The 15,264-nt window shown below is 36.5% G+C and overlaps 2 protein-coding genes across 9 annotated transcripts in view; one reads left to right on the top strand and one right to left on the bottom strand.

Annotated features, from left to right (window-relative positions):
- The window catches only part of LOC105451243 (hepatocyte nuclear factor 4-gamma), a 35,877-nt gene extending 23,382 nt beyond the window's left edge, over nt 1-12,495 (top strand). For 7 of the 8 annotated variants that reach the window (XM_011691585.1, XM_011691584.1, XM_011691586.1 and 4 more), the window contains 6 exons: nt 4,301-4,502; nt 4,628-4,722; nt 5,131-5,276; nt 6,003-6,282; nt 10,195-10,353; nt 10,910-12,495. In XM_011691585.1, coding sequence (XP_011689887.1) covers nt 4,301-4,502; nt 4,628-4,722; nt 5,131-5,276; nt 6,003-6,282; nt 10,195-10,353; nt 10,910-11,385 — 1,358 coding nt within the window. In that variant the 3' untranslated portion in view covers nt 11,386-12,495. The remainder of the gene's footprint in view (nt 1-4,300; nt 4,503-4,627; nt 4,723-5,130; nt 5,277-6,002; nt 6,283-10,194; nt 10,354-10,909) is intronic. The other variant, XM_011691589.1, reaches the window with a different exon arrangement.
- Nucleotides 12,496-13,192: 697 nt separating this feature from the next.
- On the bottom strand, nt 13,193-14,867 carry LOC105451242 (DNA replication complex GINS protein PSF3). The gene is made up of 4 exons (XM_011691582.1): nt 14,688-14,867; nt 14,243-14,387; nt 14,036-14,165; nt 13,193-13,956 (listed from the first exon to the last, which is right to left on the bottom strand). The coding sequence occupies exons 1-4, from the start codon at nt 14,791-14,793 to the stop codon at nt 13,729-13,731; spliced, it is 609 nt and encodes a 202-aa protein (XP_011689884.1). The 5' UTR covers nt 14,794-14,867; the 3' UTR covers nt 13,193-13,728.
- Between the last annotated feature and the right edge of the window lie 397 nt (nt 14,868-15,264).

Genomic DNA, 15,264 nt, shown 5'->3' with positions numbered 1-15,264 from the left:
GAATTATTTAAATATATTTAAATATATTTAAATATATTTATAAATATATTTATAATACATATTTGGTAATTTTTTCATTTAATAGAATAAACTAGTAAAGTTCACCTCTCTAAGCTCTCTCGATCGCACTAAACACTAGCGTAATGTATTTTATTAGAAAGGAATTGTGCAGTCATGTTTAGCGTTAAATATCCGACGTAAATGTGAGTCATTACGTTTAGAAAAAAAAAATATAACACATAAATCCATTATATATGCGTCCATAATTCGTGCGACACGTGCCGTATTGTACGTTAGTGTTTTTTTCCCAAATTACCCCTTCTATCCGAACGATCATTCGCCGCGAACTGTAATTGCCCCCTGATTGCCTACGTAACGCTGCGTTTTCCTGCCTTCCCTCGCGAGGCTGTGGAAACGCGTTTAATAAGCCGATAAATATCCGTTGCGCAAGCGATTTCGAAAGCTCTGCTACGTTTTTCTACCGCGCGCGCAGAGATCGCGCGGGCTGGAATCACGAGCGAAGGAAATCTGTCGCGCGACACGGTGACCGCGCCCTGCAAGATCGAGGAATGTGTAATGAGCCAGCCAAGATGTGCTATTCTTTGCGAACTCGAAGCTCATTTCAACTCGGAGGCCATTTCAGTAGACACATGAATGAGTGAAAAAATTTTGATACCAGCCAGTAATCTAACTTTCGACATTTATGATGTAATATATCTACGCCATTATTTATATACATATAATATATATGATGTAGATATGATGATGAACAGGCGATTGTGGCACAGAGAGTTGTGTATCTGCTTTCGATGCCGAAGACCCGAGTCAAAATCCAATCAGAAACATCGGATAAAAATAATTTTAATTGTATTAAGTCTAAGGAATAAAAGAAAGAAGAAAAAATTTAATAAATATTGAAAATTGAAATACAATGCTCTATTATAAATAGAAAGAAATATCAATAAAATTAAATTAGTTTCTCTTTCTTTTATGAATTCCATAGATTTCATTGATACAACTATCCGTGCTATCATATCGCCAATGTCAGGGATTAATATATTTCTTTAATTTATATTTGCAGAAAATGTACTTTTTCATAGTCTAATTCGAAAACACGCGTGCCGTTTCTGCCGCGTCATTTTCTTATGTAGCCACTATTTAGTTTCAATAAGACGTCTCTGACGCTTTTTCAGAATCACGGATACGATAAGCATAATTTTGTGATAGCAAAAAATCGAATTAAACTTATTTAACTTCCGGTTGTTTTTTGCCCCTTCCAAGATTAGAGATCCGAGATAAGATCAAGAATTGCCTATAGCTGCCGCATATTGCGACGACGATAAATGATGAGATTTTCGCTCAAACAGAAGTGGAGCCGTAATAAAGTTTTCTTAATTGTTTGACATTATCAGTGACATGATCAGCCTTAGTTACGCATAATGTTTGAAATTAAAAGCGATCGTCTGTTTATTGCACATCTATCACATGTAGTTTTTATATTCAAAATATACAGATAATTTAGATAATTATATAATTAGCTGAAGGAAAGCGTAAAGTCATACAGATTATTAGAGCTATTCGGTGCGTTTTTTTCTGTGCGGAAAATAACTAAATAGTATAACCTACTCATTTACGACGATGATACGCCGGTAATGATATCTCGGTAATAAAGTCATTAAAGGGCAGAGAGGGAGGGGCGGTATCGCGGATTTTTAATCTAGCCGATCTCGCGTTGGGGATCTCCTTTCGTTTGGTATTATACAAATATTTCTCACAGCTATAAATAATTGGCCTGTATACTTTGCGAATTGAGAAATAAAGAAGAGGAAGTCGCGCGGCTAAAGTTTTACAGTATAGGAAGAAAGAGTTACGGTGCAAAAAAATCACCTATCAATTAACTCTATTATACCGCACGTTATAAATTATTCCAAGGCCTCGGATCTACGTCTTTCGCGCGATATCTGTATCTCCGTGGTATTTCTTGAAGGCACGCACGAGAGTTAATTAAAAGTAAGAATTAAAACGTTCACGCGGTGAAGTATTGAGCTGTTCGCACGATATGTCGATGTTACATTTATAACGGTACTCTGAAAATTGTAAGAATTCACGTTTAGCAATATGGATTTACATCTTATTCGAATTAATGGTGGTTTGCGAAATGTTTAGTATAGAAACAGGAAATTAAAATTTCATGAGATATCAAATATACAAATTTTTAAATGCGGGAAATGATTAAAAATTAAAAAGATTTGACTATATAATTATCGAGATGAAAATTTCCGGAAAAATACTTTCATAATATTATATGTTATATAATATATAATATATATAATAATTGATTGCATCGGTTGATATTTTTTTTATAAGAACGCTTCATATAACTTTTGAAATGCACTTCACATGCACTGACCTAGTAATAATTAAAACGGTCAAAAAATGATTTCAAGAGCGTGGCCGTTTACGAAAATAATTTCCTTTCACGCATACTCAGCGGTCAGCTTTTGTAAATTTTCAATATTTCATCACGACTGACATACTTAAAGTTTTATTATTATGTTATCTTTCATCATCACAATATTATTTCTCATCATTTTGCATCATCAAGATTTATCTATTAGATTGATCTTTAAATAATAAATACAGTAATTAATAATGAATATAAGTAATTATTATTATAATATTACGTATTTTTACATTCTTAATAATAAAAGTAGACGGTGCATGGAAAATTTTTAAATTTTTGCATTGCTCGGTCCATATTACACTACTACTACTTATTATATTGCTACTATATATGTTTTTATCGTGCTATATATTTAGTTTAAAAAATATATTTTTTCTTTTTTATCATATAATTTTTATATAGTTATTTTAATCCACTTTATATGTACAAACAACGATGTTATAGAGATAATGTTGTACTAATTTTATCTTTTAAGAATTTCAATATTTTAAATGATAATGAATAATATATCACAAATAGATATTTTTTGAGTTTCAAAAACTTTCAAGAATTTTGAGTTTTTAGTTTGAAGCAGTTTGAATTTTTATGTGAACGTAGTATTTGGAAACCATCAAACGAAGGACTCTCGAATGCCTCATTCTTAGATACGTGTTATGCGAATCGATCCTAGCTTCAAATCAATTCATTATTCGCTAGGCAATTTATTACTCATTATTTTACCGTCATGTGCATTTCCTCAAGGTTCGCGGCGATTTGCATAATTAACCCCTACTGACCCAGTATTGGCGGCAGTATATCCATGTTATTAAAATCTAAGATTTATTCATGCCGCAACAATTCATTAAATATGGCACAATGTCATTGGCGGAAGGTATAACTTAATATTTAATTTGTAAGTATAATTCCTCAGTTTAAAAATGATTTATTTGATTTATTTAATTTCAATATCTTCATGTTTTTCCTTAATTTTCGAACTCTTGTGCACATTACGTATAAAAGAAGGCATCAATTTCTATAAATTTTTACACCATTCGATCTACATTACGTTGATATTCAATGCTTTTATTGTGCTATATTCATTTTTAAAAAGATATATCTTATCTTTTGTTATATAATTTTTACATAAAATTTATTATTTCAATTTATTATGAGATTATTTATTTATTATTATTTTTAAATTTATTATGAGACGTTTTCCTATATTTGTAACTTTATTTTTTTGATATCCGATACCAATATTTACGAGGACGTTTTCGATCTGTATACGCTAATTTTATTTAAATTAATAATGATATTATACATTAATTTTAATTAAATTAATAATGATAACAAACATTGAATATATTTTGTATATACGACAAAAATCTTGAATTATACTATTTGAAACTGAACAATTATATTGAAAATCTTGGAACTCCTGATCATTTCGAAAGATAAATGCGTTTTTGAAATATATATTTCTGTCTCCAACGCTTTATATTATTACATCAAGCCGTTTTATATATAGACATTGGTAACAAATTTAAGAATTGTAAATGTTTTAACGTAAATATTCGTGGAGTTCTAAAAAAAAAACTTGTCTTACATTCAAGGCTTTAAAAGGCATTAGCATTTGCAATCTTCAAGGTTTTTCAAGAACTTTTAGTTTGAAACAATCCAAATTTTTACACGCAACTAAAATATTTTAACTTTTTAAAGTAGGATCTGATTCATCGCTAACATTACAATTGCTCCTTCCTCATTTCTAAAAAAAAAAAAAAATGAAAAAATCACTCAGCGTGTACTAACGTCAAGAAGGGCCGATTGAAGAAAGTATTTGTCTGTTTCGTGTTGCAGACGCAGATCTGGGCATGGGCGCAGGTGCAGCGGGTGGACCCGTCCTGACTCTCCCTGGTCCAGGAGTCAACGCCGCCCTCTCACAAACATGCGCCATATGCAGCGATCGCGCCACGGGGAAGCACTACGGCGCCGCGTCTTGCGATGGCTGCAAAGGCTTCTTCCGCCGATCCGTCAGAAAGAATCATCAGTACACGTGCAGGTACGTTTGTATCGTGATATTTTAGCGCCAATCCGACGCGCGTTTTAGCGGAAAGTGAGTCATGATGTAGCGAAGCTATTTCTTCAAGGGAAAATCACCCCTCTTTTCTCTTTTTTTTTTTACAGATTTCAAAGGAAGTGTCCGATTGACAGGGACAAGCGAAATCAGTGCAGGTATTGCCGACTGCGGAAGTGCTTCAGAGCCGGCATGAAGAAGGAGGGTGAGTTTCTCTTTTTTTTTTTTTTTTGCGAAGTCGTTCGTCGCGCACTGTGAAATTTTCCTCTCGAAAGACACGCCTGCAAGATCCTTACAACTTCCGCCAACTTCGAGAGTTTCCTCCAAAGAAATTTAAAAATATTATATATAATATTATATATAATATTTTTAAAGATTATATATAATATTTTTAATTAAATATATTCGATATAATATATCTAATTGTAATGTAGCAATTAGATATATAATATATATTTAATTGCATGTCACACATAGTGATGTGAAGCACTCGTTTCTTAATTTCGAATACTTTTTCTTACGTGGAATTCATTTTTACAGATATGTCTTCCGTTACTCTTCTACCTGAAGAGTAGGGAGCTTATGTTAAAAATTCCTATGATAATTTTCACAGCCGTGCAAAACGAGAGGGATCGGATAAGTTGTCGGCGACCGAGCAACGAGGATCCGCCTGATAAGAACAAGGGCCCGTCGAAGGAGGACGTGGTGAAGGCGGATGCACGCGCCGAAATGCTCAGCAAGCAAGTTGGCGGGTTAGAGGTGAGTAGAGGGCTTGACCCCTAGCCGAATCGAATATTTATAAATCACGGTTCGCCGTTCGTTAACAAACGCAAATGAAAATTCGGCGCATGGCTTAATCGCCGTCGTTTACTTCCGTCAATACTGTGTGCTTAGCAATTCTTTATCATCGTTCGCTAAGCATGAGCGTTACAAAACTTATATCAATCTCTTCTTAAATTCGACAACGATCAAATTCCATTTCTTGTACTAAAAATGAAACAATCGTGAAATAAAGTTGCAACGTAAATTTATATTTGGACGATTGCAAAAAAATTTAATTTTTTAAACATTCTTTAACGTTTTAAATTAACGATTTAAATTCCCGATTTAAGATTGGACTTTGTGCTTAAAGATTGGCTATTTAAATTTATTATAATTTATTAGATTACTAGTAGATTCGGAAAGAAAGGGGAAAAGAGCAACATTTCTATTTTTATAATACTATTTAACTAATTTCAAATCTTTGTATTTGCGTTTGCAATATAAATGCGCAATATTTTATCTTTTTTCTCTTTAATTTTGCTTTATTGAATCGATTTATGCCTGGAGGATAAGACGAAAAATCCGATATATTTTAATATCATTTCAATAATATTTCTGCGTGAATTATTTGAATTGTACAAACAGTAATCTTCTTTGCTTAGAAATACATATCTTAGCCCTTTGCTCCCTTTAACGATCACGATGTTCTGATGATTCGTGTAGCTACCGCAGCCAGACAGTCCGAACGGCGAAATTGATCTCAGCTCGAAGCGGATAGCTGGGCTGAATGACGTGTGCGACAGCATGAAGGAGCAACTGTTGATCCTGATCGAGTGGGCCAAGTGCTTCGACGAGTTCAAAGCGCTGTCGCTGGACGATCAGGTCGCGTTGCTGAGGGCCCACGCGGGCGAGCACCTGTTGCTCGGGGTGGCCAGACGTAGTCGGAACTTCACGGACGTGCTGCTGCTCGGCAACGATTGCATCATCATGAGAAATTGTCCTGGTACGTAGAGTTCGTAGCTTTTAACGGGTTGCACGGTTTCTGTAGCTCCTAAAGTTTTTCCTCGTGCGAGCGGAGCGAGAGCGGTGCCGAGCATATAGAAAATTTCGACGCGTGTATGCCTGAGAAATATCTCGCGTTTTCGAAAGGACAGCCCGGGCGGCTCGTCGAACGCGGTTTCTCGGCATTTTTTGACGTCTGTCTCTTCGTCTCAGACTCGGATTGTTCTTGAAGACGCGTTTATCAAGTCCTGTTCTTTTTATTTTTAACTGAAAATTCTTGTACCGTTTATTTTCTCTCTTTTTTTTTTCTCGTGGAGAAAGCCTAAAGTTTGTAAGTATGCCCGACACCGATCTGCGCTCCGTTCACGCTTCTCCTAACACTTTGTATGCTGCGTTTCGGTTTCGCTGAATAATGATATTAAATGTAACGAGGGTACATGGGTATGGACGGGAGAGGCGGAGGGAGGGGGGGGAGGGAGAGGGGGAGAAAGAGGAGACTGTGCTTGAGAGTTAATTCTCTGAGATAACGCTCCTTTTTGGACGAAGATGAAATATGCGAGGTGAATATTAGGCAAATTCTGACCAGTTTTCTCCTGGCGCGCGTTGCGCAAACGATTCATCCAGCCGCGTCTCGGGCATCTATTTATGCATACGCAAAATACAGTAATTAGTATAAATACGAAACGTTTGCAAGAAATAATGTATAGAACCTAGCGAACGCTCTTATACAAGAAAAAGTCTATACTGAAAGGCACTTCTTCATCTTTAAGATTTTTGTTTCTTCGTTGCAGTCAGAAATGATATTAAGTTGAAATAAATTAGTTTTTTTTTTCGATAAAATATATCGATAATTTTTTACTATTTAATTATTATTTAAATGTATGCTACTATTTAAATGTATAATTCAGTTTGCACGTCTACTTATTTCCCACAAAAATTCTACAATGACTGATTAAGATTTAGATACGGTTAGTTATTGATTCACGAACCGGAAAAAGAATCGGTATATTTTATCAATTCGTATTATCGAAGGCGCATGGCGCATGATAATGACATGCAGAAAATTTTATTTATTCCAACGTGTAGCGCAGGAAGAGATCCACGTGATTCCTTGCTTCTGACATCATAATTCAAAGTGGTTGCAGTGTGTATAAGGAGCCTCTTAATATGAGCAAAATAAATTACTATTTTAAAGGCTCGCTCTTCGTATTTTTTTTTTTCTCGCGAGCGAGCGCGCGAGCCGTGTTTTCGAATCTTCGCATTTCAAAACTTTAATAGATCCGAAGGCTTCGAAGAAATCTACGAAGCTTATACAGGAGAAACGAAGGATTCGCCTTTTTTTCCCTCTTTTAATAAGCAAGGCTCGAAAGGATCGACTGATCTTTTCGGCATAAAAGTATACAAGCAGCGCGCGTTTCCCGCATGCGCTGCATAGAACGTTTCGGGAAACGTTGCGAATAGCATGAATATGTGGTTTCTTATCTTAAGCGAGCGAAGATATCTTGACTGCCGTCGACAAAAGCCGTCAATATTAAAGCAACGCGTCCTTTTCGCGCGGACTGTGTCAGCGTTTTTTTTCCCCGCGAGAGCCGCCTGAAAGAGAGCCCCTTCTTCTAAATAGCCGATTCGACGGCGACCTTCACCTTTTTGCTTACGTAATTTCACCGTCCGCATCGTGTCGCGGACGCCGCGATTTGTGTTTCATGCCATGCGGCCGCGCGAGCGCGCGACGCTCCCTCCAAAACGTTATATCCCGTTTCATCATAAATCCCGTAATAAAACCGTAACCGCATATCAATTTTAACTGACGATCCGACGGAGAGAAGGAAGAGAAGTCTCGCGAACTACCGGAGAGCCAGCGGTTGCTTTCGCTCGTCTATATAAGTAATTTTTCTTCCTGATGTATACGTAAGACGCGCATGTGTGCAAATGGATTTCATAATATCTTAATATTTTATCGGTAAACACGTAGGTCTTTCCTCGCATATCGGATCTATATGGTGAGTCGCGAGACACAAAAATACCTCTTGCATATCGGATTTCTCTATATCTTTCGTTTTCCTTTATTTCTTTCCCGAAATGTAGCAAATACGTTCGAGATTTTGTCACGAGATTATATCACCGTTTGTTTATGTTGTCATGTTAGTGCAAGTTTTATACGTTTTTACGTATTAGTGTGCTATAAATATTCACGTAATTCTATATACTTAGTTGTCTCACGCGTTTTTGTTACTGAATAAAAAGCACGAAAATGTATTGACTACTGTGTATTAATTTTACTCGAATACCTGCAATTTTCTTGCAAGACGCAGACGTTTGATTGTCAATCCTAATTATCACAATGTATCAGTTTCTGCAAGTCGGAGTAATTTTGCGAAACAGACGGATGATTTTCCTAATGCAATATTGTTTTTTTGCTTTTTTTTCGGAATCTACCATTTTATTGCTAGCCATACGAGGACAAGTGCATTAGTCGACGCATTATGCGACCGATAAAAGGAATGCCATGTTACGTCATCTACTTTGTCGCGAGCTAATCGTATTTTACAATGTAAAACATTTTCGTGCGGAATGTTATCTCTCTTTGTGATTAACTTTATTTAATGAAAGGAGGCTTGGTGTTGAGGGTCACGCGCGAAGCGAGTTCGAAATCTTCCTAATTTCGATAAATATGCACAGATAAGTGATATTTTGTCGTCAATATAAACCAATGGATATTTTTTTCAAAATCAATGAACAATGCTTAATTAAGTTAAATTTCTTCTTTAATCATAGATTTTCAGTATATTAGTCATCAGTACTTATTATATCACTAAAGTTTTTTGTAATAAATACAGGGTGTCCCGAAATTTGCGAATCAAAATATCATAGCAAGAAAGTCTTCGAAAAATTAAGTAAAAAAGTTATTTATAAATTTTTAATTTAAGCAGTAGTTTTTGAAATATAAGAGTTTAAATTTAGCCAATTATAGATTACGATTAGACGGAAACATGTCCGTGAACGCGAGTATTAATCTATAATTGGCTAAATTTAAACTCTTACATCTCAAAAACTACTGCTTAAATTAAAAATTTATAAATAACTTTTTTACTTAATTTTCGAAGACTTTCTTGCTATGATATTTTGATTCACGAATTTCAGGACAACCTGTATATATAATTTCAATAAAGTTTGACGAATCGTTTTATGAAAATAGTTCCTTGACAATTTCTTGTAATTTGAATCTTTTATAAACTTGCGAATTCGATTTGATTGGTGTTATCAAAATTTAGATTATCCGGATAATTTGAATATACGATTTAAGTAATTGGATAAGAATGATTTTGTTGATTTAGATAAAATGTTATTGAAATAAATATAATTTTCTCGGCTACATTTGCAGTCGTGATTTGTGGAAATGTATGTCGAGGAAATTTGTACTTGCTTTATAATATAATATAACGAATCGCAACGCGCTGGCAATCTATTGTTTTATGAACTGAATGTCTGTTTTCGTTGCACAATTACGGGGCTTAGGTGGTTGACTGAGTCCGGAATTCGTGTGTTGTGTGCCACTTTAAAATGCATGTCAGTGCATGAACAATTGATGTTTGGTTTGCCCATCTATTAAGTTGGTGCAGAAGAGATCCTTATTTACTTTTCACATTTATCTGACATATTTATTAAATTAATTAAAAACGAGTATCTAGTCGAAGTTGGAACTCCTCTTTTTTTCATCTAAGAAAGAATTTTTCAATTTTCTCCTCAAGGAAGAGCCCCTTATTTGTTATGAAATTTAATGAAGAGAACAAATCTTTTGCACCGACTTGGTAATATCTGCGAGACGCAGATATCCTCTTTTTCTTTACTTGTTCCACCGGACTCAGTTTCTATGAAACGAACGAAGGAACAACGACGTAATCGCGTCTATCAGTAATATCGTTGCAATTTATAGAGGGAAGCAACCAGCAGGATCTGGACATCAGCAAGGTGGGCATCAGGGTGATGGACGAGCTGGTGAAGCCGTTTCAGAAGATCAAGATCGACGACACGGAGTTCGCTTTTCTCAAAGCCATCGTGTTCTTTGACCCGAGTGAGTGTCTCGTTTATATAAACTCGAAGAATAACGCCACGCGACAATCCGATGATTCGCGACGCGCGGTATTACGCGTACGCGTGCAGAATCGAACGGAATAGAAAAACGTTGCCGCGCGACGATATAGACAATAAATGCGTGCCGTTAATATACATAGATCGAATACAATTCGCTCGCAATAATCTCTACGCTCTTGCGATCAATTCGGTCTCGTTGAGGCAATCACGCCTCGCGGTTTCGCCAGGCTTTCATAAACAACGCAAATCATCGCTTATTTATAGATATCGGCGAGGCAGAGAGGCGAGAAAGAAAAAAAAAATCGCGCGTCTCCCAATTCGCGTTGATGCGTCGAGATTTAATAAGCCGATTTAATAAGTCGATTTAATTTAATATTAGTCGTTGCATCTTCATCCCTCGATTAATTTACAATTAACGCGATACAGAATCGAGAATGATCATCGTCGGCGATAGAGCGACCCTTGGGTGACCGAGATCCCCGCGATCGGGGACAATCACGCTTCTTTTCCCTCTACATATTCCCCGTTCTTTGCAGACGCGAAAGGACTGAGCGATCAGAAGACGGTCCGGGAGCTGCGCCACAATATCCAGATAAAGCTCGAGAATCACATCAGCGATCACCGCTGCGATCTGCCCGGTCACTTCGGCGACATCCTGCTGATGTTACCGGCTCTGCAGTCGATCTCGTGGCAGATGGTCGAGCAGATTCAATTCGTCAGGCTATTCGGGGTGGCGCACATCGACAATCTGCTTCAGGAGATATTCCTGGGCGGCACCACGTCGGAGATGAACGGCACCGCCACCCCCCTGCAGATTACGAACACCACGCCGGGCAGTTACATGAGCAACAACGAGAGCCCCAGCAGCCCCCTGACGCCGGCGAACACCGGCAACCTGAGTCCACAAGCCGATCAAATGCCCGTCATGATCCTGAGGGATCTCACGCCTCCGAATCAGGATTTCCGATATTTCAAGCAGGAGCCCAGCCTCGAGCCCGAGACCAGCTTCTGACTAGCTTCGGGAACTGAGCTCACCGCTGAATAGCCAATGTTCTGCTCAAAAAAAAAAAAAAAAAAAGAAATTGAATTGCTCAATTAGCAAAACAGCGCGTATTCCGTTAGTCGAATCAAATGTGATTGTTGATGTTGATCGTGGAGGGCGAGAGGAAGAGAAATATCGACACTGTAATTTAACGGTGCGGTATGCTGTGGTCACGTTTCCTAATTGCAGCTCACGAATTAGCCAAGGCCCGCGCACCTGTACAGATAACGATTAATTATGCCGATCAAGACGAATGATGTGATAAGCGACAAGATCGTGCCTAATTGCCACTATTTTACTTGCTATTACCACTGTCGCGACAAGTATTCGGGCCATTTCCAAAATCCGGGCCAGAGCTCGAGAATAATACGCGTGGCAGTATAACCGTGCAATTAATAATAATAATTATTATTATCGATAAACTTGGAGCAGGGAGTGAAACCGATTCCGTCGCGGTGGATTCCGTTGGTATGCAAAAAGGAAGGACTCCTAGCCTTATCGTAATGATTGTAGCACTACTTCAATTGTGTGCGACTAACATTAGTAAGGCTCGGATTTTCTATGCCTTACTGACATAGGAACTCGAGTTCAGCGAAATAATATCGGTTTCGAGCCCTGATTTAGAGAATAGAAAGTAAGGTCGTATCCGTTATATTTTTGTACATACAGAGGTATGTCTGTAAATCGAGTTAAGTGGACGGAAACAATAGGAAACATCGAGCGTTGATGTAACGAGAAATATATCTATTTTTTTTTTCTACTATTCTGCTCAGTCCAAATCTGAATGAATAGCGTTATTATTCGTGATGTAATGTAAATAGCATGATGCAGCAACACGTATATATGTAACATTCCAAGTGTAGCCGTATCGACATAAGCGTTATAGATAGTCTTAAAATATATAGCTGATGGGACGCACGCGCTAACGTGATCATCGAGTGCGGGTTCCCTGCAAAATGAAAAGTGCGCCATTGCAATGCAATTTACCGTTAGCAGTAGTGATGAGGAGTGCACAAGCGTTGGCCATTTTGCGCGTGCGAATGTCGAGCTGTGCCTAATCAAAACGAAAAAAAAAAAAAATGGCTAGTGCATCTTATCGCGGTGTTAGTCTTTAGCGAAATGTCAACGTTGACATTTATGGCCGGATAGAAAGCAATAGCATAATAATTAGATAATAAAGTGTAGAGAGAGAGAGAGAAGTATAATGAATAGATACGAATTATAATAATATGATGTAATACAAATACACGTCGATTGTATAAACATGCATCGATTGCATGGGGATTTGAGTTACAGTTATGAATATTCGAGAACAGTTATGAATCATGAGAATAATTTCGTGCAAATATGACTCGAGACGGGCCAGCGAATCGCTACCATTTCAAAAGCATTCGGCAGGTCTGATAATAGTAGGCCTTGAGCTAAAAAAAAATTACGCAACCTACGTGCGTTAGAATCGTTAGACGATAAAAAAATCTGCAAATAATTTTATTTGCAACTGTTTTCTTTGCTTTTTTCTATTTTTTTTTCTTAAATTCGACTATAACTTAATTCGACTTAACTTTTGGTTATTGCAATAACCTTACGAATATGCCATTGTGTATTCATATTTTGTACTGTATTCTGTACGGTTTTTCACATGGCATGTATCCAGTGTCAGATATGTATGTACACGTAAATATCTATAACAAAGTTTCACAACACATAGTACTATATAAAAAAAAAACACACACGTTTTAATATATAAGTCGTAGATTATCGCAATTAGTTTGGAAAATATATATTTTATATTTTTGTACGAAGAGTATAGTAAACATTAACGTTTGTAATGTAAGGCATAAATTAGTAACGAGAAAAGAAACGCGCGCGATTTATCATTGTTAATAAAAACGATATTCCACTGGAAAGTGTAATATATTAGTTGTTTTAATGCATATATCTAAGACATTTTAACAATTTTTAGTCATGGGTTGTGAAATAGATATTATCACATTTTGTTGTATGATTCTTTATATATTGTTGGCAGTTCGAATGTGACTGATTCCATATGAAGACATGTATGTATATATATAAATAAAATTTTTACTTGTTATTTAATAAGTAATAAGTATATATACATAGATACATATATTTGTATCTTTAAATAAAGGGATATGTAGTTCAATGTATAAGACAATAAATTTTATTTAATATTACACTTATATCACGCGTTTATTTTATTAATCATTCGTATAAAAAATTATATTGCATAAGTATACAATTGCGGTGTACTCAATACCTGTTTTATCACATATATCGTATGCAGTGCACGTTCTAATCCAGTTCGTAATCCATTCGTTTTCGCTTCTTAAGATTCACGGCGCTCTGCGAAGTTTCGATAACGCACGAACCTTTTCTCAGCCATTCATTCAGTTGCAGCTTGGCCTTCCTGCCAGTAAGGAACAAATCTCTCTCCAATCTCGGCAGTAAGCTGTTGAGCATAGGATCGGAAATAGGATTTTGTGCCCAGTCCATGACTAGTCTGAATCGCGATCTGAAAGTCTGAAAGGCAGGAGACATTAAATAATGTATACGTATCAATTAAACGAATACAGCTCAAAGACACAATTACCACACTTACTAAGAGCAAACTGTCAATTATTATCTCGCAATCGCGGTTGTTGAACTTCCTCAAACACATTCCCAGTTCGTAATAATAGGGATTCCATTTATTCAATACAACGGTACAAGCGTCTGCTAATAAAATTTCCCTGCAACACGTATGAGAAACGAGCTGTTTTAGAAGATTCACCTTAACAGAAATTAATTCTACTATACACGTACGCACCTGTAGCCCTCCTTATACGTTTTCGGTATGTCCACACTGACTATTGATTCTTTCACCTTGTTCAGCGGTTGCGCCAACCATAGTGGAAGTTCCAGCCTCGTACCTGGTTTTAGATCCTCTGATTCAGAGGAAAGATCTAGAAAACCTGTGTACACAATACGATCCTATTTTATAAAACGATCCTATTTTCTATGGAAAACAAATATAGCGTGAGGAATAAAATATCTCATTTCAAGAAGTTAATTTGTAAATTTTTTTGCAACTTTTATTCTAATTACAAGCTAAAAGCTTAATTAGTAATTGTATTATGAAGGAATGCTCCTTCTGTGAATAAAAGAAATACAAATTCTCTCGTTTTTATTATAATTTTATATTTAGGATCGACAAATAAATCTCAGTGTTTTAACAGAGAGAAAAGCTGTGATAAAAATCTCGACAAGCTTACCCAAGCGAGGTAGCGTGACTTCTACTTTGCACGATATTCGTTCCTCCGTACACAAAATATCCGTCAGAGAAAAATAATCCGGCATGTAACTGTAGGACAACGTCATTCTTACTCTCTTCCAATATTATTTTGAAAATGCCTGAACCTGAAACAAAGTCCTGATGGAGCATCAGCTGATCAACAATCAGCGCCTCTTACGAAAGTAATGGCAAACTTCTTCACGTCTTCCCTTTTAATAAGATCGACAGTTGCTAAAATGGAGTAGTGTGAAATGGTAGCACATTGACATTTTTGATTTTACCTACATTGATAAGTAAATCGCTTTTCTGCACCGCGCGTATACGATTTGTAGTGCGTGTCCGTGCTACTTTTCGAGACTACTGGGGCTTCATTGTCGAAAAATTGTGCATTCGAAAGTGCATTTCTCGTCTTTGTAGTAGAATAGTAACCTAGGTAGGTAGGTAATGTAAGTAGTAATGTAGGAAAATAATACACATCGACATTATTATCTATAATATTGAAATAAGTTGCTTTTATATCGAAGTTATGTCAACGATCACAGACTGCCAGAGAGAAG

This window comes from Wasmannia auropunctata, unplaced genomic scaffold (genome assembly GCF_000956235.1).
Source record: "Wasmannia auropunctata unplaced genomic scaffold, wasmannia.A_1.0 LD336053.1, whole genome shotgun sequence".
In the NCBI taxonomy this organism is placed as follows: domain Eukaryota; kingdom Metazoa; phylum Arthropoda; class Insecta; order Hymenoptera; family Formicidae; genus Wasmannia; species Wasmannia auropunctata.
This window is presented reverse-complemented; position numbering and strand designations above follow the sequence as displayed.